Below are 26,357 nucleotides of genomic sequence, written 5' to 3' on the forward strand. Positions count from 1 at the left end.
TTGAAATCTGTTTTTAGAATCGCTCATTTAACTAATTTAATTAATCTCAACTAATACTTTGATATATATTTTTAAATATTAAAGAAATCAGGTGCACTTCTTACTAATAGAAAAAACTGCCCTAATGGCGATAAAAGGATTTTGCATTATTGTTTTGGTTGTGTGGTTTTAGATGTTACAGAGATTTCTTATCTGTCCGCTTTTCCAGTCTGTGTTATGTCTAATCTGAAATAATATATTATGTATTACATATTTTGTTTCATTGGTGTCAATGACAGTTCTTGTCTTGAGTTACATGAGGTTAACCATTATATTTAATTTGTTTAATTTATAAACAAAGTAGTTTAAACCAAGCGGAATCCAAATCTTAAATACATATCTTGCTTGCTCTATCCGCTGCTTTTAACACGGTTAACCACCAGATCCTCCTGTCAACCCTACTGACAAAGGGCATCTCAGGAACCGCACTCCAGTCTTACCTATCAGATAGGTCCTTCAAAGTATCTTGGAGAGGTGAGGTGTCCAAGTCGCAACATCTAACTACTGGGGTTCCTCAGGGCTCAGTTCTTGGAGCACTTCTCTTCTCTGTCTACATGGCATCATTAGGTTCTGATGCTGATGACACTCAACTCCACCTCTCATTCCATCCTGATGATCCGACGGTAGCTGCTCACATCTCAGCTTGTCTAACAGACATTTCTTGCTGGATGAAGGACCAACACCTTCAACTCAACCTTGCCAAGACAGAACTGCTTGTGGTTCCAGCAAACCCATCGTTTCATCACAATTTCACCATCAAGTTAGGCACATCAACCATAACTCCTTCAAAAACAGCCAGAAACCTTGGAGTTATGATTGATGATCAGCTAACTTTCTCAGACCACATTGCTAAAACTGTCCGGTCCTGCAGATTTGCTTTATTCAACATTAAGAAGATCAGGCCCCAGCCAGATCTATCAAACCTTTACAATTAATCCAGAATGCGGCAGCAAGATTAATTTTTAATGAGCTGAAAAGAATACACGTTACACCACTGTTTATCAATTTGCACTGGCTACCAATAGCTGCTCGCAAAAAATTCAAGGCATTGATGTTTGCATACAAAACCACCACTGGCTCTGCACCCATTTACCTAAATTCATTACTTCAGACTTATTTGCTGTCTAGAAGCTTGCGTTCTGCAAGTGAATGTCGCTTTATTGTGCCATCCCAAAGAAGCACAAAATCACTTTCACTGACTTTTAAATTAAATGTTCCCTCCTGGTGGAATGACCTGCCCAACTCAATCCGAGCAGCTGACTCCTTAGCCATCTTCAAGAATCGGCTTAAAACACATCTCTTCCATCTTTATTTGACCCTCTAACTTTAGCACTCACTATTCTAATTCTATTCTTAAAAAAATAAAATCTTACTACCTTTCTAATCTTTTTGTATTCAATCTATTTTCTTTTCATTTATTATACAATTATATATAAAAAAAATTCTCTTTATTATATTATTTAAAAGCCCTTTCTACATGTACTGCGTTTAAGCTAACTGAGACTTGTTATAGCACTTACATATCATTGCTCTTTTGTTGTTTTTGATTGCTTCCATTGTCTTCATTTGTAAGTCGCTTTGGATAAAAGTGTCTGCTAAATGACTAAATGTAAATGTAAATGTAAACCCAAATGTACCTTCATAAAACACAGCACTACATCAGTGGATCTTCAAACAGTGTGTCAGGGTGTTCTTGGTAGTACTGCATGGGATTCACCAATTATTGTATGTAAAAAAATGCCTTCCTTGTTTCTGCTCTGCCATGGCCTCCTGATCTCCAGTGGTTTTCTGCTCCATTATTATCTCCTCCACCTGCTCCAACTTGATGTTTTCAGTCTCTACTGATTTGACCATCTCCAACTGATCCTCTATAGTCTGTGCCACTGCTGAATAGCCCAGGCCCACCACTACTGATCCAGGCCCACTTTTTCTTCATGAACCTGGCCCCCTATTCATCTCCGCTCCACCACCTTCCTGGAATTTTTGTTGGTTTTAAGCTGGTGTGTTGTCAGGAGCTACCATGTCTGTTTTCAGTTTTGTTCATGTTTGCTTGTCTTTTATTTTGATGTACTGTATTGTTAAAATCAGGGTTCCTGTCATGTCATATGATTCCTATTTCCCTCATGTGATCTGGTCACGCCCTTCCACTGTTCATAGGTGTGTTCAACTTGAAAAGGCACTGCGCAATCTGATCTGTGTATGACATCAAAGAACCGCAATTAATTGGTTTTCATTGGTTTATTTGATCAGACTTGTCAATGTTTCTTTGTTTTGACTACATTTAAGTTTGTCTTGTTTAGTCATTAGTCCTTGTGTATATACAACCCTATTGTTTCTATTGTGCCTTGTCTAGCTTTATGTAACCCGCTGATAATGAGTCTTTGTCAAGGTCAAGTTCTATTCTTATAGCTGATCAAGTCCTTAAGGCTTATTTGAAAACGAGATGATATCTGTGTTGGAGTAGGGCTGTGGCCTTCCAGGAACTGAGTTTGACACTCCTGGTTTAAAGTTAAAACTCCTTAATAATAGATTTGTTTATTAAAAACACACAGCTTTTCACTTCACAAGACGTTAATTGATAGACTGAAGTCAGGTGGATTACTTGTGGATTATTGTGACGTTTTTATCAGCTGTTTGAACTATCATTCTGACGGCACCCATTCACTGCAGTGGATCCATTGGTGAGCAAGTGATGTAATGCTACATTTCTCCAAATCTGCGCTGATGAAGAAAAACTCATCTACTTCTTGGATGGCCTGAGGCTGAGTACATTTTCAGCAATTTCAACTGTTTCAACAATTTCAACTATTCCAGCAAAAGTTCAGCTAAATGTTATATTGTTCCTCCTACATTAAACTATTAAAGTATAAGACTTTAGATAAACACATCAATATTGACTATTTTAGTGTCCTTAATGTACTTTAATAAACATTGCAACTACATATAATAAATATTTGTATACTTTCCTATATTCATGTTGCTATATATGCCAGACTTAAAATGCAACATAAATTTTTATACAGTGTTTATTATGTATAATATGTGCCGTCTTTCTATCCAACACAGGGTCCTTGCCCTAGAAAAGGTCATCCATTTCGATACTTGTTTGAGCACCTGCTGTGTACGCCAGCGACTGCAACGATTACAAGTTGTAATAAAGATTTCAATGCAAAAGGAAAGGCAGTAGAGCTGACAATTTCTGTCAATGGTAGTTTAAATGTTTTGACACTTGCTTGAGCAATATAAATCTAGAAGTAAATGCAAAAGTAAAAAGCACTGAATAATGTGTTGCTTATATTTATTGTGTTTAAACGTGTGTGAACGATTGTATTACTGTACTGTGTAAAAAAAAGAAAAAAGAATTGCAATGCTGAAAAAGCATTTTCATTGACAATGTTTGGAATTGAAATCAAAATAATGGATAAATGTTGTGCTTGTGGTAAACAGCCACGGATCAGTAGCGGACACCTGTCTGAAAGCGATCTGCCTTAAAAATCCTGATCGGAGCATCCCTGCTGCGAACCATCTCTTTTGAATAGGCTATGCAAAGTACATTTACTCAAATTCGGTTGTGTATGTACAGTATCCATTTAAGTTGCAAAAACCAAGGGAAGCAAAGCATGCACTGAGTCAACAGAACAGCCCTAGTAGAGTTCGGACATACTGGGAGTGAGAGAGAGAAATGGAGAGAGAGGCCGGCAAAGAGAGAGGAGAGAGAGATCGATCATGATTGGGTGATGGTTTAAGGGGTTGGCATAGCTGTCTGCTCCCTACTGGGGGATGGGGATGGGGATTCTAGGAGGGGCTTCACAGTGACCTCATAGGCTACTTCATATATTGTAAATCTGAACCGGCATTATCTAAATATTCTGCCTTTAATCTAACCGCATTGCAACGAAAGCTTACATCTATTCAGCATCTGTCAATCTGACCTCTGTATCCTTCACAAATCCAACGCACGACGCAGAGGTAAGTGAAATCTACCGTGTCCGCTAGAAATGATTCTGCTTGTGAAATCTATGTATGGCAAGCGCTCGACGCCTTCGAACAACCATTGTACTTGGATTTTCGCGTCTTCAAATTGTCATGAACATCACGCGTTTGCTGTGTATTGTCTTTCTCACTCCTTTTCGCGTCTCACGGCCCAAATTAATAACCATAAGACAGGGCAATGAATAAAATGCAAAGAGTTTGCCGGAGACCCCCATTATAGGTTTCGTTATATGTTGGCATTCATGTCGAGTAGCCCATTAGCGTTTGGTCTTCTCTGTGCGTGCGACGTTTTTCAATTTTTTTAGCCGGATGCCGGTAGTGCAACATTTGTGGAATGATGAAAAATTTAGCGCGTAATCCAATAATAACAATGGAACTGTTTTGTAAATAAGTTAGAGGATAAGAATTCCTGTCTATTTCCTCCCTGCTTGACGTGTCAAAACGTTATGCACAATGCATAAAAAAATATATATATTTATATTAGAATTCACTGATGATTTATTGTAAACTCAAACGAAACATTATATGGATGCATATACAATATGTATTGCAAGCTTATAAGAGAAATATTTTTTAGCAAGGCTTTATGTTACATTTTTGCCTTAATTTTCGAGGGAGTGGGGGCGGGGAGAATCAATGGGGGTCGTATTGCAGTGATGCTGAGAACACGTTACAGCTTTGACTTTAAAGATGCTGAATGCACCCTTCGTTAAAAACATTGAATATCTGTTGTATTTATATCATATTTATAGAAATGTTAATGGCTGTCTTTGTAGAATACGTGACGTACATGTTGCAGTCGAATGTAGGCCGAGGCGTGATTTTTGATTAACTGATGCAATGTGCTTATATCCTTCTGTGCCAGTTTTGTACGTTTGTGCCGGTGTGAAGTCGCCACTAGCTAGGCCCATCATAGTTATTTTCCACTGGCACGTGAATTCCTATGCTGACGCACCATACCTCCAGTGTACATGACATAACCACGAGAAGTAGGAGAGACATATGGCATGGCCTATTATTAATGGACATGGTGTGCAGGCAAGCTGCTGCAGTGGTGCAAGGCATGTGCCAGTGTCATGCTTGGCCCATTTTGTGGTGCTACTTTGGGTTTTTAATGTTGCCCCACATACTGAAGTCCTGCATTTAATGAGCACAATTTAAATTCATTGCATACACACAGCTTTTCTAGTATTTCTACAAGAGAGGTATGTAGTCCTGATGGTCTGAATTTGACAGAACCCATTTTTATCTGACAAGAATAATGTTTTAAGCATGCAAATAGTTTTTTTCATTATGATGTTGTCAAGCATGATTGATGAATGCTGGGATAATTTACCCACAAATGAAAATTCGGTCATAATATACTCGACCTCATGTTGTTCCAAACCTGTCATGTTGTAATGTTGTTTTTTTTTCCAGGTTTTTTTTTTTAAAGAATCTTTACACAGCTGTTTTCCATCCATTCATAGTGACCGTGGGTGTCATGCTCCAAAAAAGGACAAAACCCTTCCATAAAAATAGTTTGTATGCCTTGTGTCATGTGATAGCTTTGTGTGAGATTACCCCAAACACTAACCTTGGCATGTTGCACCAGGTTGGAAGTCAATGATGCCGAAATGCAGTTGGATCTAATATGTCTTGTAATGCACCAGTTCAAATATGCAGGATGGAAATCAAATCAAAGCAGTCAAATGGCTCTGAAGTTATAGCTTATGAGTCATATGGGCTGTTGTTTAAATGAACTATGAACTGGCATTGTATCAAAAAGAGCTGTGTGAAAATTCTTCAGAATTACTCCTTTTGTGTTCCGCAAAACAAAATAACACATACGGGCTTGGAAAGACATGAGAGAGAATAAATAATGACAAGTTTTCTTTTTGGGTGAACTATTCTGTTCTGTATTTTTAGAATGCTGTTATGCACCTTTCTCTTTATATATTGACACAGAGCTTGCTGTATGTGTTGACTCCACTTATGTTATCATGCACATGTGACAGGACAGAACTATCCACTGACCTAAATATGTGCTCCATATAAAGACAGGTTATACACCAGATTGAGACTGCATGAAAAAAGCATTGGGAAATGAATTTTTTAATAGGATTGAGTCTCTAGTACATCATGCATAGGTTGATTTGCATATAACACACGTATTGGTTGCTTTCTAAATCTAAATGTTAAACATCTTTCTTGCTGAATTGTATTGATGGTATTTAAAATGTTAATATTATGAGAACAAGCAACATTATTTTTCAAGGTTATCCTCTGAGCTCCCATAATCTGATATAATGAATTTAGATAAACAAATAGATGGGAGGGGAACCTAATGCATTGCAATGTATTGTCCTCTAGATAAAGATAGATTGAGACAGAAGGGAACATAAAACGAGACAAGAATTAAAAGGGCAGAATAGATAGGGTGATAAAATTAATTAATTGCTATCTTATATGCAAGAAAATGGATGGCACAGTATATTGTATCATAGTTTATCAAATCCAGTATTATTTTTCATTATCATATACTTTTTTTTAATTCATATTATGTTTAATGCTCAGGTGAATGCATGATGTTCTTATTCAAAGCAAAGGGCTGGTAAACAGGATAAATGCTTTCTTTGAATAGGATTTTATCTGTTCAGATTATGTAAATATTCTACAGTTGGCTTGTAACAGAACAGAGAGAACAGAGACATTTTGTAACCTTCCTTAAAGATATATTAATTTACATCCTTTTGACTTTCCGCCAGCCTCCTTTTGATGGTCATATTCTTTGTGAAATTTTTGTGAAGTTCCTTATTCTCCCCCAATTCATTTTCACACCCATATCCATATTACATGTGGTTATTTTTATACAGTGTCTGACATATTTTTTATAATATGCATTTAAAGGGATACTCCACCCCAAAATGAATATTTTGTCATTAATCGCTTACCACCATGTTGTTCCAACCCGTAAAAGCTTCGTTCGTCTTCAGACCACAATTTAAGATATTTTGGATGAAATACGCTCTTCTGTGTCATCCGCGACACAAGGATGCGCTGTTTTCTTTCAAATCAAAGTGTAAATTCACGTAGAAAACATATCCTTGTGGCGTGGCTGACTCAGAAGAAAGACATGGGGGTAAGTGATTAATGACAACATTTTCATTTTGGGGTGGAGTATCCCTTTAAGATGCAAAACAGCTATAACATTTTGCCTAACTTGTTAAAACTGACAAAGGCATTGGTCATACAGTAAAACACAGTGTGCAGTGAAAAATAAACTCAAGTCTACAATGAGTGCACGCTCAATCAGACTGAACCTCTTCTTTCCATAGAAGCCCAGTATTTAGAAGTACCAAATTTCTGGTCAAGTCAGACACTACACCATCAAATCTTTGTTAAAGATTGTAGGGGCACTTTAAGTTGTCTATACTTACAGCTGTGCAGTGTGCAATAATCTCATGAGAGCCACCTTGACCATAGCAGTATCACAGTTTGAACGGAAAGTGAGAGCAGGTGTTAACTGGGTAATAATCACTTCTTGGTTGTGGTAATTTAAGTAAGCATTCATTTAACAGACACTCAAAGCAAAGCTCAGTATACAGTTATTAAAAAGATAATCCCCCTGGTGTAACCAGGGTTAAGTGCTTCCCTACAGTACATATATCACTCTTTGCATTGACTGAATTTAAAACCTTTTGACATTACCAGCCCAGATGGAAAGTGTATCGTACAGTAGTATAGAGCAGTGGTAGCAACACCAACGTCAAAGTGGTTTTGGGTAAAAGTGTTCACTAAATTCAAAAACATAGTCTTCATCACCTGGGTTGTCATGATCTACTCAACAATGTGGTTATTTTCTTGACTTCATATTTTGTTTTACCCCAAGCATGTTTAAAGTACCTTTTTGCCTTCTGATGTTATACGCTTTGACATTAGTTCTCTCCTTCAGTGTGACGTAATTGTAATAACTCTGCCTGAGGCAACTTTAATGTCTATCTCATGGAGAAATGACAAGCCCTGTGATACAACAGCAGAGAAGGATTTTATTTTTTTGGCATTTATGTAACACATCTCATTTAAAGATGTCATGCACAATATCTGCATGTTCACAAACATTAATTAACCAGTGGTGCTAATGCCAAGAGTTATAGTTATATAAGATTTGAGTATATTTTCATGCATCTTTAAAGGAACCAAAAAAATAAATACATTTTAAAAAAGATTGTTTGGACCTCATTAAGGGACTGTTATAGCCTCACAGATTGCACTAACCTGATGGAATTTGCTAATTGGTGCTTCAATATTTTGTTCTCTTATTTTGAGAGCTAAATTAATTTGGGGTTAATAAGGGTTACCCAGACATAGACAGGGCATGACTTAGGTTAGGGAAATTAGTGGAAGACATCGATTCAGCCCAATGGAAATATCAGTTTAAGCGAACTATCTCATTATAAATTGAAGGACAAATGAAAGACTACGAGAGACAGTCACATGGAAATTTGGAAATCGAATATCGCATAGCAATTGGCAAATGAACCATGAATGAATAGATTTTGTGACAGCCTCACAAAGTCCTGCCCAATGCATGTTTACCAGACCCAAATAAGCTTTCAGACACTGAGGGTTTTCCCATTACAGAAGTGCATCAATGGAAAAGTACTAGGGCTTTCTCAAGCGGTACGGGCCCAAGGGGGTGCAAACAATGTTTGCTCTGTGACTTGTTCGCGGTGTTGCTCTCACTGCACGGATTTTCAGCCTTTCAATCCCCGACACTCACTAGCCATGTATGCGTGCCTGCACACATCTGCCTACCCATCCGCTTCACCTTCCCCTGGACGTCTCGCACCATTATTTCCCAAGTCCTTTCAAAAAATGTGTTTGTTTTCCACTGGGAACCAGGGCAGTGCTGCTCAGTGAGAATTAAAAAAAGGATTAAGGGTTCTGGCAATAGGAGGTGGACATGTCTGTGTATGTGCGTTGGCTGTCTCGCATTTGGGCATGGTTACAAGTTGCCGCTATTGATGCCAACCTGCTGGCATGTTGGCACGGGAAGATAAACACTGCGACATAGGCACAAACCTTGCACTGTACTGAGCTGATAACAACCCTCACGTGATTTGTTTTGTAAGGTGTTATCTTGACATCCTAGAAATGTAAAAGGAAACTCAATTTACAAAGGGAGAAGGTTAAAATGTCACATGGAAGCTCTTTTTGGGTCACAGATCATAGAATTTGAAATCTCATTGGAATTATCTTTCCATGGTTGACTGTGTCCGCAGCTCTAAGGATGAAGATTGAAAACAGCCTGCCCTGCTCTCAACTCCCTGAGGCCCCTCCTCAGACAGGGCTGCATTTTACAGTGGCGACGGAGGAGGACTTTGATGACATCATGGCCATGAGCAAGGATATCTATGGTGGCCTGGACTATCTGCCCTCCCGCTATCAAGCCTGGCTGCAAGAGAGCAACCGCACTGTCATTTTGGCTCGAAAGCAAGGCAAAGTGGTAAGAAAGAGGATATGAGGAGCTTATTGCAGTGCATGTTCCATCCTCAGTGGTTTAAAGGAATAGTTCACCAAAAATGAAAATCATTTACTCATTTTAATGTCATTCAAGTCCATGTGACTTTATTTTGGGTAAAACATGTAAAGAACATACAGGTCACCAAAACTGAAACTATCTCATTACACTTGCTGCTAAAACCTCATGCAAAAGAGCAAAGACACCACACTGGCTTAGGAACACTCTTTACATAAACCAAATCGCACCTAATAATAATAATAATAATAATAATAATAATTCTAATAATGATTTATTAGAACTTACATTTTTCATTTATAATAAATGTTTAAATAGATCAAGTATTTTTATATTTATAATAATTTCTATATTTATATAAAAATAAAGATAAATATATTACTTTTGCACTAGTACATTTGTACAGTAAAATAAAAAGTAATATTTAGATTTATTTATTAATTTATATTCAAAGCAATATTTATGTCTTAATTTCTTTACTTTCAAGGGTAAACCATCAAGCCTTTATTTTGGCAGAGAAATGCTGAGAGACTTTTAAGTTTCTGTGTTTAGTTGAAAGCAGGTTGATCATTACAAATTGAGCATAACGCACAAGCATTTTGTACATTTTGTGAATGTGAAAATAAGTGAACCTGGTGCACATTGTGTTCCCAGATGCACATAATACGTGATAAATTCACAGCTTGAGCAGAGATGGAGCTTTTATTGTAGCTATGAGACATCGAAAATATCAGATCATGAATTAACACACTTCTATAGGACACTCGGAATCACTATGTTTATGGACTATGTTTTTTTAATTACATCACATCTTTGTGTGATGTGATAAACACACTAAGCCATATCATGATTTCCGTTTCATTTTGATTAATTGTGCATCCCAAATTGAAACTTCCAAAAGAGCACCATAAAACTCTCTCTTTCCTCTATCATAGATATAACTCGCTTTATATGCAACCACATTTTCCAGATTGCACTGGAGTCAGTGTGTGTTATCGATGATGGCGAGACCATGCTGGTGGAAGGGCTTCGTGTTGCCCCACAGGAGAGGGGGAAAGGTGTGGCAGGGGTACTTCTTCGCTTTTGCTCTCAGCTGGTTAAGTCCAAGTACCCCGACATTAAAGTCAGCAGGCTGACAAGAGATGACCAACTGGGGCCAAAAGACTTCCAGAAGTACAGACTCATCACCAAACAGGTAAGAACCATTTCCAATAAAATATGTACATTTGGTTCAGATCTGAAATAAAAACATCTAAAGCCACGTTGTCTTCATTCTGTCACCTAATTCAAATGTGAAGGAATCCTTCTGGTGCGCTTCCGTGCCGAAGACCTTAAATTACGCCTTGCTGATCTTGGGCCTAATATCACTGTATCTGGGAAGGGTCTGTCCACCACAAACATCCCGATCCGTTTGGAGCCTGCAGAGGTGCATCAGCTCTTCCTAAGCGATGTTCTAATGCAGGGTGTCCTTCCTAATGCCACCATCGTTCAAGACTGGCAGCCCTTCAAGCCTCTGCCTAGCAACATGGCCATCCTGCTGAAGAAGGACATCGATTGGATGGTTGACGATGCCAGGCGCCCAACCATGGCCAGCTTGTGCACCTTCCCATTCCATGTGCCAATCGGTGATGACTGGTACTACCTCAACATCGACATGTTTGGTAAAGACCTGACGCTGGCTATACAACAGCTGCTGTGCCACCTGAGGTGCCACACTGGCACTCTGAAGGGTTACGTCATGTGTCAGGTGTTCCTGGAGCCTGCGCTGTGGAAGCCCATGGCTGATTTCTTTAGGGAGACCCTTAAAGTGGAGCTGGTGAAAGAGTACACAGAGCAGTGTGTCGTGGAGTCTGATGTTGTTTAGTCGAAGAGCCTCAGAAACACCTTCCCTTAAAATTAGACACCAAACCTACATTAAAGAGAGGAAATTTAACATCTCCCTCACATATGGCACCTAAAAGAAAAAACACCTAATATATCTACTCTAAAGGGACGAAAAAACTTCATCTCAATTCCACTTAATGAAAACATTCATAAGATTAATTAATTTTAACAACAACTAATTAAAATAAAATGCATGTAAGTGAACAAACTAGAATAAATGTAGTAGACGCTTGTTTAGGTTATTTAATTTATTTCCATATGCAGTACTGTAAACAGTGGCGCTGACAGGACAGGGACTGGAAAAGAGGGTAGCAGTTTTAGATTATATAAAATAAGGACCCAAATTGTTCCAGGCCCTTTCATTTGTTGGCATCGCTGACAGTGAAAGCATATTTACTCATGCTGAGTTGAAAAGAAAACTGCACAATCTTTAGGGCACTTTATGAAAAAGAAAAAAAAAGGGATCTCACTTTTAGTGTCTGTTGCATTTTCAGAATGTGGCACTGTAGCTGCTAGAGTGTTTAGAGGAAAAATAAACAACATTTCTGGGACTTTATGACAGGATGCCCATATGGAGATCGAAATGGTCTTCAAAGGGAATTTTAATTAACTTGAAAATACTAAAAATTTACACATGGGGTAAATGTAATTTCGGACTGAACACCTTTCTTATACGCTCCTCGAAAAATTTATTAATCTTCCTCTAAAGGTACTTTGCAGTGCTTTAAACTCGGTATCAAATTATAAATGTCTGGCTAAGAACTTGCTTATACACTTAGATTACAGTCTCAAGTTTTTGCTTTAAGTACTTGAACCTGTTTGCTAAAATGACATTCTTTTAGTATTTGTACCTTATTTAGAAGTGCAATTTCAATTATACACTGGAATATTGCTAGAAGTACATTCAGTTAGATATGATTAATAACTAATAATGAAACAGACATGTACAATTGTTTTAGATTCATCATTTGATTTATATTTTAGTTCTTAATTATGAATGGACTATTTGGATCTATCTAAATACAAAAGACAGGAAAAAAAATATATATAAAAAAAAATATATATATATATATATATATATATATATATATATATATATATATATATATATATATATATAAATGTTTAAATAAATGTTCTTGTAGTTCATAAAAAATAATTTTGTTTTGATTTAACTGATACATCACTATGTAGTGATTTTTTTATATCGTATACTTGTGATTCAGAAGAAACATGATCTTAAAGGGGTGGTTCACTGTTTTTTTTCAAGGCTTGATTGTGTTTATGGGGTGCAGTCTAACATGTGTTAATGGTACGTAGAAAAAAAACGCATTATTTTACACATAATTTACCTTAATTCCACACCGCTCTGTCCCTTCTCTGAGAAATGCACTGACCATTTCCTGCTTTTATGAAGCCCCTCCCTCAGAAATAGTCGATGGGCTCTGATTGGTTAGCTAGCCCAGTGTGTTGTGATTGGCTAAACCACCTCTAGTGTGCATCTAAACGTCCCGCCCCTCACCTCAGCAGCATGTGCTCCGGTTGTATTGTAAACAACGGCATCATCTATATCGCTTATCAGTTTGAGCCCGGTTGAGAAGCAGAGGATTTTATTGAAGAGGATCGTGCAGAACCTGTGCCGTTTTTGTAGCCATTAAACTGCCAGAATTGTAAAAGACGATATCTCAGTTTGCATTGAACTTTCAGCTTCGTAACTTTGCAGAACAGCAACATTACACACTAACGTTAAAAAACTGAAATCGCAATCAACCACCCCTTTAAGGAAATTCGTCCAAATTAGGCGCTCCAATTTAAAAAAATAAAATAAAATAATAATAATAATAAAATAAATAAATAATGATCATCTCTGAAAATCTTACGCTGGCTCTTGTGATTCACCCACGGAAACAGGAAAACAAATGAGGACAATTGGAAACCTGAGCAAAACAAGTGACAACTGTTCATCTCTATGAAGAGTTTTTTAATTGATTTTTTGAAGTTGAAAGACAGACACAATTTATCAGAAGAAAAGAATGGACAAAATCATATACGACACATAATCTCCTTCTACTGGCCTGAAGTGAAGAAAGTAAAGTGAAGTATTATCAATATGGAAAAAGAAGAACAGAAAAATCCTTTAGACATCCTCAGAACCATATTTAGTTCCTTTGCCCCAAACCCAGATTGCAGCGTGCTTTTCCCTGAAGCACTGTGGCAGAATCAGACTCAAATTCAGTTAATTTATAGCTTAATATATACATATGAAAATATATAATATAACTCATAGTTTAAGCACTCCAAATCCAAATCTGTATCCACTAAACTAATTATGTGTCTGGTTTGACTTCATTTGGTGGACTTATTTTGTGCCCTTGTATGAACTCTCAACATCCACTGACGAAAAGGAGGCCTCCTCTCCTCCTTCATTTGGACAGCTGCACGTGGGACTTGAATTGCGGTCAGTATTTATAAATGGCAAACAGGCAGTCTTTTTTGATTCTGAAAGTCAAGGCATTTTACAGATTATTAACTGTAATTCCAATGACAGTTTATTGCATTTGTATAGGTGTACATATATACAGTATATATATAAATTTCTATGTTTGTTTGGAAGGGGGGTGATTTGAAAAGGGAATCTTTGTTCAAGTTCTTTTTCTCTAAATCCTTCATGTCTCCTACAAGCTTTCAGAGGAAATCGGTTTCAAAATAGACAGTCGTGAAGCACAAGAAACATCAATGCATCAGTTTCCCATGACAATTACATTTTCTCAATTTAAATATCGGCCTTCAAAAAGCTACAAAAAATTTTAGAGTCAAGAGATGCTATTTTTCATTTGCCTCAAAGCAGTCGTCAAAATGCGACATGATGGATTAGAGACCCAAAATGTGTTTTCTGTTGTACATAGCACAGTGCATTTAGATTTATGTGGGTTTACCTTAGAGGTGGAAAGTTCCCTAGGGCCTATATTTAGCTGTAACTTTCTTTTGTGTGACATTTGGTAATCCAGTAATCTTTTAAGAATTTTTCTCTTTTATTTATTGTTTCTATCTTTCAGCTCCACCTTTTAGCTCTTTGGACATCTAATTGCCTTTCTGAGTATTTGTGAATTGTGCAGGAGGTTGTAACCCTATATTTTACACAGGTCCTAGTGCCAGGTCCACGAGACTATAAAAGGTTAGAGGCATGTGACCACCTGATGGTGGAGTGATGTAAAGGATATGCTGCCCCTTGTTTCGCTGGCACACGAGGAGTGAACTTTAAACCCATTTCTTTCAATTATGAAGTGGCTTTTCACTTTCTTTTCCTGGAATGGAAAAATAAGACAGGTTGCAGAGGGAGATGAGAGATGAAGCCGGGGCTATGCTAGGAATAGGTGACAAGGAGAGGACATGTGATCCAGATCGTGTTACCGTTCTATAAAAATGAGTAAATGTTCATTTTGTTTGGTAAAGACGACAACAGTTAGACATGGAATTATTTGGAGCACTGTATTTGTCTTTAGCAAGAGAGGCCTTGTATTGGTAATTAGGATCAACCCACTATTTAGGAGGACAACGTTGATAGACCAACCCAGAGCAGGATATCTGTATTCTCAGACTCAGCACTAAAGTAATACCTTGAGTGCCAAGTCATACGAAGGCAAAAATATACTCAGACACTTGTTATCCTGTGTGACTGTGGGCCAGTTAAAGTTTCAGGGCTCGTCTATGAGTAAGTGAAACTGGATCTTGAAAGTGTCATCTTGCGTAGAACAAGGGTTCACCCCAGACTCGCTTTACCTTCCACCTGATCCCCGTCGGCTTGACACATGGAAAGAGTGAGCAGGAGAGGTTAAAATAAGAAGGGTGGGTTCCAGTCTTGTCCTTTGCCACGCTGCTCTATACCTAATCTTGATGATGAAAATGATTAAATGTAATCTTGATTTTTATGTTATTTCATGGTGGCATCTTTTGTTTTACATTTTCCTGACTGCTTTGCAATGTTTATGAAGGGCTTTATGTGTATTAGAATCAGCTGTGTATTGTATGTTTTGTGAACGAGGGGAAAACCACCAGGGAGATTTGTTTTCTTTATTCCAAGTCACTATTCGAACATTTGATATCAGTTAAATTGCTGATTTGCACTATCAGAGCTTCAACTCTGCTTCTCCCTATGTTGTTTTCCATAGAAAAAACAAATATTGTGTCTATACACAGATGCTTCTGAAATGGCTAAATCACACAGGTATTTTCACCTGTGGTGCACTAAGCTATTTTGTTACATTCAATCTACAAATCTAATGCAGTATTTGGAGGTAAAATGCAAGTAGATCCCAGTGCAAATTGTGTTTTATCTCATGCCATGTCAGAATCATCCAACTCCGATTGGATTAACCATTCATCTAGCTGTTCTGATGTGCTGCACTTTATACTGTAGATATGTAGATATTCCAAAGCACAGTGGGGATCTTCATAAAACATCAGTGTGGGTTGCTGTAACAGTCATGGTCATTCAGTGGATCGTGCTATATATTTTTTTGTAATCAGAATAGGAGCGTGGGCCTGTCTGCGTAACGTTTTTAAATTCAAGGATATTTTTATTGGTGTGCTCCTGACTTTATAGACATAATAAAGCTCCTACTTAATGACCATTTTCTGAAAAAGGCTCACTGTACCTGTCTGAAACCGCTGACGGACATATTTACCACTATCAGCAAAGCAGGGACCATGATTTTTACAGACCTCAAGAAGGTGGTGGTTTGAATGTCCATGTCATCCATTCTCTTGATGCAGCAGTGGCTGTTGAGTTTGTTTTCACTCGAGTCTTCCCATTAGCCCTAGATACAAACTGGGTGTCATGTTTTGTGTGTTTGTGCAGAATATTTGAAAATATCCTATGATGGGAAACTAATGCTTGTAAATGAGATAAAAAATAAAAGAAAAAAGAACTCATGGCCAACTGTCAATCAAGAGGGTGAATACAGTTTCAATGCTATAAAGGCATTTTGATTATGTGATAAATTGTTTTCCGGATTTTTTTTTTAAGATTTTTTTTTTTTATTACCCAATACGACTGCTTATTCTCAAGCAGTGATGTGACAACTAATGGAAAATATTTTAATATTTTGTTACCTTTGTCTGTTCCTTTTTTCAGAGATTGTGAGAGATGCAGAACTATTTTAAATACAGTAATTTTTTAAAAACCTTATAATCCATGAGAGGTTTTTGAAATGTGCATGTTGTGTGAGTGGGTGGGGAAGGGCTTTACAATGAGCATGTGACTAGATTTACACTGAGCACAAAGACCTTGTACTAATATATTGACATTTAGAACCTGTCAAATTGGAACTGGTGATAATTGACACATTAATTTATGATTTAACTATTAAAAAGTCTAGAGAGGGTACGTTAAAATGCTAAGGGTAAACCTTTTTTTCTTTTTTTAGCCATGATATAAATTTTTAGATGCTATAGGCTATACTTCGCTAATTGTGTAAAAGGATTAAAAAATCGAATCGCTGATCATTTTTTTTCTCTTTTTGCTTGCAGTATTTTGTGGTAATTGTGTGCATCTCTATATACCTACATCTTTGTATATTTAACATATAACTCAGCTTGAATATTTTAATATACAATATATATTTAGAAATGCTTCCAAAACTAGAAACGATCACTTCTTAAAATCAACATTACAACAGTGGTCATTAAGTGTAGACAGTGGTTTAACTAAAAACTGTAATTTGCTAGCATTGCTTTTTATGTTTTTTTTTTTTTTTTTTTTGTAGTTTGTACTTTTTTCTTTCTTTTTTTTTAATTGATTACACTGTTAAATTGAGTACAAATCCTGGTTGATAAACTCTATGTCACAAATTATTTGCAAAATTAATTTCATACCCTATTCTTTGAATTTAATTCATTCAATTTAAGTTTTAATTCGCCTATACTAAATGTACCAATGAATGTTAGTAGGAAATTGTAAATGGTTGGATGAACAAGAATGATCTTCCAGGATGATCCAGAAGCAGTTTAAAGTGTGACTAGGTATATGGTATGAAATAACCTTTTCTTATTTTAGTAATGATATGCCACTGGCTATAAAGCTAGTCCATCTGCACATGCTCTTTTGCATTTTGTTACATTAAACTACAATGACATGTGTATGTTTAATATGTATAGGACAGGTTTACTGCATGCAAATGTTTGTTTTTCTGTAACATTAAACGATATGTAAATAATTTATGTAAAAATCTAGATAACATCTAAATTAAGAGCTTGGTCTCTGCTGTCAAGTGTGGCGAGAAATTCTACTTATAGTATCCCAAATATCACATTCTGAATGCAGTAGAAGTCATGTTTTCTTTTTGCCATTTACAAAAAAAGCCCAAAACCATAGGTTCAAGACACAGTCTTTGACAAGACCCAAAATGTTGAAATTCTGTATATACTTGGAATTTTTGGAAAATTTTCATTTTTTTTTTAATGACTGCAATACGTGATGGAAAACAAACAAAGTCACTGCAGTCTTTTTGAGGTTCTTGGTTAATGTCAACCTTTTGTTGTGTTTTTGTATTACTTTACCTTGTGGATAATCATTTAACATTTTTAACATTTTAACTAGTGTTTATGTTTTCAGAGTGTTTGTCATTATAAGCGTAATGAGCTTTATCTTTAATAATGCAGTAATTCATTTGCAAGATTGAAAATGTGGCAGATAACAAACAGCTTTATATGAAGACCTGTGACTAACACTTTGTTGACCAAATGAATTTGTAAAAGGACTGGTGAGGTTTTAGCCACTTGCTGTAGTTGCAATGCAGTATCATATTGAACAAAATGTATCTAAATAGCATAGTTTAGATGTTATGCGCTAAGTGATGTTTTCAATTGATGTATTAGAATAATTGTTTTATTTTCCAAACTGTTAATCCAAACTTAGTGTTAGAGATATTTGTGTGTGTGTTTACCTAACTGTATATTGTACTGCAATTAGCAATAAACAAACAAGCAAAGAAAAAAAACAAAAAAGAAAGAAAAAAAGAAAAAGACTAAAACAACCTTTAAACAAACAAGGCATAGAATGAATTCAAAGTGTTAAGAAAAAAGGAAGTGAATGTTATTCTGAAAAATGAGAGCCATACATTAGTTTTTTTTTAATATGCATCACAAAGTGTATTATCAGAAAGCTCAGCAGATGCTTTCAAAGTGACACATTACACAAATCACGTTACAGACAAATACCAGGACAAGCAGCTGACAATACACAATGCTTGCCAAGCTAGGCCTTAGTCACCAAGAAGAGAATCCTTACAACTGCAGGTTTAATAAAACTTTGCCTACTAATTGCTTTAACTCAGGATGCTTGGTAGAGGCTACTAATCAGGTTTGTTGTTTACGTATGATTGGTTTTGTTCCAAAAGGATTTTGTTGATGGGGTTTTTAGATCTTTGATGAGCTATTGTATTATTGATGGACTCAAAAATCAACCCACGCAAAATATGAACCCTGTGCTGCACGGTGACAGTATATTAACCATTTCAAAATATAAGACTGTCCTTGGGCCTATATTATCCATAAAAACGATTGCACCATTATATTACAGAGAACCCAAGCACTGCCAGCACATCATGTTAAACATTATGGCTTGGTAAGCAACAAACAAGCAGCTAAAGAGAAGTGCATTATAGCGTAAGATAAGTGAACCAAATGCAGTCCCACGAAAGTCAGTGTATCAGGGAATGACAAATGGAGAACGTGAGACGCTTCGCAGCTGTCTCTGCAGCCTCACATTACTGACCTCTAGCATTCTGCTACTGCTGTACAAGAACAATACGGTGTCTTATAGTTGAGCATTTCTTATTAAACACATAGAGGACAATGGGAATGTCTCAAATGTTTGGTAAAATTGGTGGACGCATACTTTAAACAAAAAAAGAGAGATGGATAGCTGCTAAAGATAGGTTTGAAGAATTAAACCCATGCCACCTGTTCTTGGATTACAATGAACATTTCAGAAATGCATTGCACTCTAATACAGTTAAGTAAATCAAGGTGAGATTAAATAAAATGAGTTCTGACATCACGACTCAATCAATTAATTCCGGATATTTTTGTTCTTACATGGTTGCTTTTAGAAGAGTGACATTTAAGATGGCAGAGAATAATCAGAAACATTGGATTATAATTGGTTGAAAGCGGACATGCCTATGTATGTGTGTGTGTGTGTGTGTTTACTTAAGCACCTTGATTAATGTCTAATTTTATGATGAAGAGAAAAGAGAAAATATATTTGACTTGCTTTTTGAGTGCCCCCCCCCCACCTAAAAAAAAAAATAAAAAATAGAAAGGGGTGAGGAAGTTGAATCCTGCAAAAACTGTGGCACGAAAATAAATAAATAAATAAACACCTATCCTTTCTGTTTTTATGCTTGTAATTATATTGAACATTTGGTCCAAAACATTAATGAGGTGTTCAAATCAAAATAAAATCATCATATTTGACCTTCACAATACTAAATAAGGTGGGATTACAGTTGCAAAAATTGTGATATGAAATGGTACTGCATGTATTTACAAAAACTGAAAGAATGAATGAATAAAATCAATTCATGACAAGGTCCTTTAAGAATTATATAATGGAAATGGCCTAGACAACATCCAAGTGGAATTTACCCAAACTCTATTTCTTGCTATGCAGAGTTACTGAGGGGGATGGGAAGCACAGTGTATCGCAGTGTAATAAAATGCGGTGTAGATGGGGGCTGTGGTCAGACTATGTGTGTAGAAGTGGGGGTGGGGGTTCAGGGTGTAAGACGCCATATGGATATTGAAGTAAGGCTGGGTTAAAGGAGAAGAGGTGGGGGAAACTGGATTGAGCACACAAGCTGGCTTCATCTTTCTCCTCAGTGTACATACAAAACACATGCTATTGTATTCCAGAGCCACAGAATATAGAAAAGTAGGGTGATGGATATGGTGTTACATGGATGCATTATGCAACACTTCCTTTGTGAATGAATATGAACAAGTGTAAATACACACACACAAAGTAGAAAGACAGAAATAGTACATAGGCATGTGTGTGTGTGTGTGTGTGTGTGTGTGTGTGTGTGTGTGTGTGTGTGTGTGTATAAGCTATATCAGTCTTTCTACTTCATATATATATATATATATATATATATATATATATATATATATATATATATAACGGCAGGTGCAAAGAAGACAGCAAATGTCTTACAGTGCAGTCCAAAGCAGTGCACGGATGTTTTCAATTCTACATTATGCTGACAGTGGTTAGAATGTTTGTCGAAACCTATCAATTAAAGCAGTAATGTATCTACATCTGTGTGGCAGTAAATGGTCAGTTATGCATTGCATAAATTATATTTCAAGCAACATATACGCAATAAACTGTGTTAGTTATAGGATCACGTGTCACACACAATGCTCAAACCTCTTTATGTACACCTGTCCATCTGACAGATGGGAATGGGGGAGGGGTGGAGAAAGAGAGAGAGACGGTAGGAGAGAAAATGGGTCAGAGGAAGAAGCAGAGGATACAGAAAAAGGATGCACATGTCTAATAAAAATAGAAATGAAAATAATCAAGCAGACAGGATTTAAGAACAAAGCACAAAGCTACAGGGGGACATCGACTATGTTAATTCTAGATGTTATTTTAAGCACACTACAAAACAAAAAAATCTTGATCAGATGAATCATAATCACATAGCTATGAATCTTAAAAGCATTGTGAATAGATATGACAACAATATCAGAGTGACCAAAACGAATGTGTCTTCCTATGGTATAGACAATTGGGTTCCAAAGATTTTTTCCAAAGGCTTTGAATAGTCTTTAAGAGGAGCAGATGTTAATGGCTCATAAATAACTCAAATGGATTTGTTGAGGGTCAGAACAGGGGAGAGGTTTGTGTGTAAATGCATATGTGTGTCTGTGTAAGAAAGCAGAAGAGAGAGTGAGAAAGCGAGCAACAGAGCACATGGTGTGGACTGAGTGTAAATTAGGACCAAGGCCATTTTTAGGAGAGAAGGGACGGTGGCTGTATAGCAAGAGGACAGAGTGACCTACACGCTCACTAAATGACCAGCTTTTCTCGCTGGAAATTGTGCATGGTCTAAACATTGTCGTATGAGCTCCTTTTATATATTGATAACTTTTAAATAAATGGGGAAATATAGATGTATTTGCATAGTTGACCCCTAGTTAGTTACTAATTTCTAAGCAAACAAGACTTACAAGAAATATTTGAATGGCTCACAAAAAAAAAAAAAACAATCCAATCTTCATCTGCAAAAAAAAAAAAAAAAAAAAAAAAAAAAGTTTGATGTCACATTTAACAGATATATGCAACATTTTTCAGTGTTATAGTATTGCTACAAAATAAAATTGTTGTAGAGTTTTAACATCTAATCCAGTCATTTCCTTATACCTACTTTTTCTCATTTCCTTTAACATTTTCTTTTTCAGGTGGTAATCAGTTACAGCAAAGTGTCTTGAAAGGAAATGAAATGACACAGTGAGTCAGTCTTTCACCTACAATCAATCATTTTCAAAAAGAAATACAAAACCTGTGCTAAAACTGAAAGACAACAAGTTGACAAAATGATTAAATCCAAGATTTGGTGATAATATTGCTTAATGAGAATGAGAGATTTACAAACACATTTTAAAAGGCCATGCAGTTATTTTTTTAACAGGAACATCAAATTGCAGTGAAAAAGATTAAAATGTACTTAGTATAGTATTTATATTTAGTATAAATTGGTCATTTTGAGTAGAAAATTAATGTCAAAAAAAACAGCAAGTTACTAAACCTAACAACAAAAGCAACCATAAAGCAGTGTAAATGCAACTCAAAAACAGTGAAAAATTCAACCTTATTAATTATTAATGCCCCTTCATGGGAACACCAGTATCATAACTTTGATATTTACTCAAAGAATCCATGTAAACATAACAAACAATTCCAAGTAAAATATACTTATGAGTTCAAACTTTAATTTCTACAAGCTTGAATTGAGTACTGATGTAGAATTTACTCTTTTTTTAAATTCTTGTCTGAACTAAATTATTTAATGTAGAAATTACATTTGTTTTTCTGTAGTATTTACCACAGAATCATTTTTATCAGTGTTGGTAATTTTACAAGCACAAGCGCAAATGATAATACTAAATGACATTAAACATTACAAGGAACCTCTTAACGGTCTTGGGGCTGTGGGGAGCGTAAGACAAAATAAGCAAGCACTGCTCTAGCATGTCAACACAGCCCTAGCTTGACGTTTATGTGTGTGCATGTCTGGTCGTCTCAGATTTCACCTTGTAGTAAAACTATTTAATCTCTTGGCTCAGCAATATATCACTTACAGTTCAAGAAAGGTATCATTACATTATGATATAAAGCTCCTCTCAGAATTAAAGGCAGTGTATTTTTCCATTAACATATTTGATGGATCTTTCCATTGATATGGCCAGCCCTTGCAGTTTCCATTAAATGTTTCCATTTCCTGAAAACGTAAAAGTTACCATTTGTAATATTTTTTTCCCTTGTTCTTGTGTGTGTTTTTTAAGCTTATGTGGAGAGCATGGCTTTGCTTACAGTTTTGGCATATTCATTTTTAAATATCATATAATACACTACTTGCTTTATACTGTTAAACTTGAGGCGACAGCCATTTATGGGTAGAAAGATATGCTTGGTGGAAACTCCCACGTTCAAGCATCATTTCCTTTTTAGAGACATCAAAGATCTGACTGAGTTGGCAATAAAAGTAAAAAAAAAGAAAAAAAATAAGAAGATGAAGTAAATGCTCATTTAGATTAGCTGATGGTAAGACTTAAAGGTAGAGAGGTCTAGTGTGAAGTCACTATAACAACAGGATAAAAACAAAAGAAAAAACAACAGACAAAGCAGGAAACAGGCGTTACATAAAGCCTATGTTGATTTACCTCGACAACCATGAGCAGCAACTTTCTTTGCGCTCTTCTCATCCTTGCCTTCCTGGAATCAGGTAAGTGCATATTGTGTAAATTAACTAAAAACATTTTCATTTGTATATATTTAAAAAAGTGTATGGACAACCAAAAAGTCTGTGGTTATTAGTTTGAGCATACGACGCTAAATTTCATTTATGCATTCAGAAAAAGAATGGTTAAAGCCATGGAATGACAAAAAATATTCTATGGTAAATCAAGACATCATATATCTTGATCATTATAGCATGCATATACTCACACAAGCATTAGCAAACGCCTTCACGTGCACTGCTGACTGCTGTCTTACTAACTGCACTTTCACTGATAACATCTTACACAAACAAGTCATCGATCACTTGATTATCATATTTCTTAGTATTGTACCTTAGTATTATCATATTATATAGTATTATACATTTTCATTAATGGGTTGCTTTTATAGCATATTTCATTTTTTATATTGTGATTCACTTTTAGATTTCACATTGATTGATTCTGATTTGACATTTCAAAATTCTTTTTTTTTTTTGTCAAAGATTAACAAATGTAAACACACTGTACAAAAAAACTAGGATTTCTCCAAGTTGTAAATAAAATGTGTAAGTTTATTGTAGTATATTTGACAAAAAAATACTATTTCTTTTCTAATTCAGTTCCAATTCACTTACTTGCTGTTTCTTTGTAAATGTTTATTAGTAGCATTCTGAGACTGAGTGAAAATTGTTTCTTCACCTTATTTATTTTTACTGTAGAGCAAGTTTCTTTTTTCGCTTCTAAACACAGCTTGTGTGGTAGTTTCACCATACATGCGTCATTAGCTGCTCTCTCTAAAGCATTTTTGAGGGCAGTATATAAATTGCAGCAACCACTTCTGAAGCTAAATTGAAAACAAAAGCTTCCATAATAGCTTCAGATGTTTAAAGAAGGTAATGCATTATTGTTTTTAGTAGATAACAAGTTTATTATCATAAAGATTTACTGGTAATAACTTTTCTTCATCAGTAACAACACTAAACAAATTATAATGCAGTATTTTTAGTATTTTGTTTCAATGATCCATGTAATATCTCTGTGTGTTTTCATTTGTGTTATTTAACAGGCAAATCAAACAGTGGTGTATCTATTAGTCACAGTCGAGATGGAGATGGCCAGGCCATTACCTGTGTCCTCTCAGGAGACGAAAACATGACACAAATCAACTGGGAGATGCTAAGAGGCCCGAATCGCACGAAAGTGGGCACGTATCACCCACATTTTGGAATTTACATAATGAAAGAATATGAGACTAAAGTAAAGATGGAGGGCAAAAAATCTCCTTATCCATCATCATCCCTTCTCATTAAAGTAGCATCAAATGAGAGCGTGCTAATCTGTTGTGCGTTCATAACATTTCCTTCGGGTAAACTTGAGCAGTGTACTGATATTAGCAAGAAAGATGTCAGTGTCAACAAGTCTATTATGAAAGGTAAAGTGTACACATGTAGTCCTACACATACCTTGCAATTGCTTTGGGACTCTTGATTTTTTTTGTGTGATTTTTTTATTTCTTTAATTTTATATAGATTTTACATATGTGGAACCAGAACCAAGGCTGGGATTATTTGGAAATTTGGGTGCAATGATCATTGGAACTATTCTCTCCCTTTTTATCCTGACCATCCTTTTCTATTTATGCAGAAAAAACAGCTGTAGAAGGTAGGGGTCACGTCTTACAAATATTTACACAAAACAATAAAAGACTAATATTTTTATACTTATATATTTAAGAACAAAACAAAGCAAAACCTATATATTAAACACTTTAAAACGTATTTACAAAATCCAAGAGAAAAATCATGGGAAATTTGACCTTGCAGGAAGAAGTCTTTTAAAATACGAACATACTTGACAGACTCACCGGCTGAGGTAAGACATATCAGCTATAAAGAAGTTTAAATAAATGATACACTTTAAAAAAAAAATCTGATGAATAAATTAAATGTTACATTTATATGCTATATATTATAAACGCTAAATGTGACTATTCACAAAAACTTCAACACCAGTTACAGTTGAAAAGGTAAAAGGTACTGCAGAGTAAAAGTGTGAGAACTGCATTATAGTGAATTTTTAACTGGGCCATTTCCTTTCAGTCTCAAATGCACTTTATTATAGTCAGTGATTGCATTTAAGGTATCAGTTTCCTGTTATTTTCTTAAGAATGTGCGTGGTTGTGGTTAAAGTTTGAGCGCTGCTAATTCTCATGACCCTTGTATGTGGCAACATTATGATTTCTACAATATATATATATATATATATATATATACTGTTTTAACATATTTTAATAACAATAATAAAACCATTCTAAACAGTAAATCTCTCATTTTAGACATTTGCTGAAGAATCAGATGATGCACCAGCTTCTCAAAGTTCTGCAAATGGCTTTGACCCCTCAAAACTTTATGCCAAGATCAAAAAAGACCTTTTCTATGGCCGGCTGTGGAAGTCTTACCAAGGCCAACCCAAACCATGGACCCAAGGTACCATGACTGATCAAGGACACGTTTACCACCTGTTAGGACAGAGTCCCGTACCACAAAGAAATGTGGAGGGCAGCCCCTTGAGGCCAGAAACAACAGAAAATTCAGAAGAACATTTCAGTAGTTGTTAGAGTCCAGTCTTTCCAGTGTGATTGAGAGGAACCTTGTCATATTTGTGTAATGTAAAATAGCTTAAAGCAGACTTTAAAAGAAATTAATTAATATTTTTTTTGTTTTGTTCTTTAGTTTAAGGTAAATAAATGTTTCTAAAACTGAATAAACTTTCATGTGAGAATCTAACAGACATGCAAGTCTCAAGTCTTTTGTCATGAGTCAAGTCTTTCAAGGCCAAGTTGAAAATAATTTTGAACAATTTCTATAGCTATGCTGCAAGTCAATTCATTCATTATTGTTATGCTAAA

General features: G+C 35.9%; 2 protein-coding genes across 2 annotated transcripts; both read left to right on the forward strand.

Annotated features, from left to right (window-relative positions):
* Positions 1–3,826: 3,826 nt before the first annotated feature.
* On the forward strand, positions 3,827–11,887 carry LOC109049228 (histidine N-acetyltransferase-like). Its single transcript, XM_019066943.2, has 4 exons — positions 3,827–4,008; positions 9,297–9,520; positions 10,524–10,748; positions 10,851–11,887. Exons 2-4 carry the CDS (start codon positions 9,305–9,307, stop codon positions 11,415–11,417), a joined length of 1,008 nt encoding a protein of 335 aa, XP_018922488.1. The 5' UTR covers positions 3,827–4,008; positions 9,297–9,304; the 3' UTR covers positions 11,418–11,887.
* Positions 11,888–20,624: 8,737 nt separating this feature from the next.
* On the forward strand, positions 20,625–26,239 carry LOC109049472. The gene is made up of 5 exons (XM_042727472.1): positions 20,625–23,451; positions 24,516–24,881; positions 24,979–25,111; positions 25,273–25,321; positions 25,785–26,239. The coding sequence occupies exons 1-5, from the start codon at positions 23,400–23,402 to the stop codon at positions 26,064–26,066; spliced, it is 882 nt and encodes a 293-aa protein (XP_042583406.1). The 5' UTR covers positions 20,625–23,399; the 3' UTR covers positions 26,067–26,239.
* The last annotated feature ends 118 nt before the right edge of the window (positions 26,240–26,357 follow it).

The sequence above is a fragment of the Cyprinus carpio genome, chromosome B7, assembly GCF_018340385.1.
Source record: "Cyprinus carpio isolate SPL01 chromosome B7, ASM1834038v1, whole genome shotgun sequence".
Classification (NCBI taxonomy): Eukaryota; Metazoa; Chordata; class Actinopteri; order Cypriniformes; family Cyprinidae; genus Cyprinus; species Cyprinus carpio.

What these genes read in the sequence shown, in the direction of transcription:
- LOC109049228 (XM_019066943.2), top strand. Translation starts at nt 9,305, where the DNA reads ATGAAGATTGAAAACAGCCTGCCCTGCTCTCAACTCCCTGAGGCCCCT. An exon ending in CTCGAAAGCAAGGCAAAGTG is followed by an intron (nt 9,521 to 10,523) that starts GTAAGAAAGAGG and finishes CACATTTTCCAG; the next exon opens with ATTGCACTGGAGTCAGTGTG. An exon ending in ACAGACTCATCACCAAACAG is followed by an intron (nt 10,749 to 10,850) that starts GTAAGAACCATT and finishes TTCAAATGTGAA; the next exon opens with GGAATCCTTCTGGTGCGCTT.
- LOC109049472 (XM_042727472.1), top strand. Translation starts at nt 23,400, where the DNA reads ATGAGCAGCAACTTTCTTTGCGCTCTTCTCATCCTTGCCTTCCTGGAA. An exon ending in CCTTGCCTTCCTGGAATCAG is followed by an intron (nt 23,452 to 24,515) that starts GTAAGTGCATAT and finishes GTTATTTAACAG; the next exon opens with GCAAATCAAACAGTGGTGTA. An exon ending in CAACAAGTCTATTATGAAAG is followed by an intron (nt 24,882 to 24,978) that starts GTAAAGTGTACA and finishes AATTTTATATAG; the next exon opens with ATTTTACATATGTGGAACCA.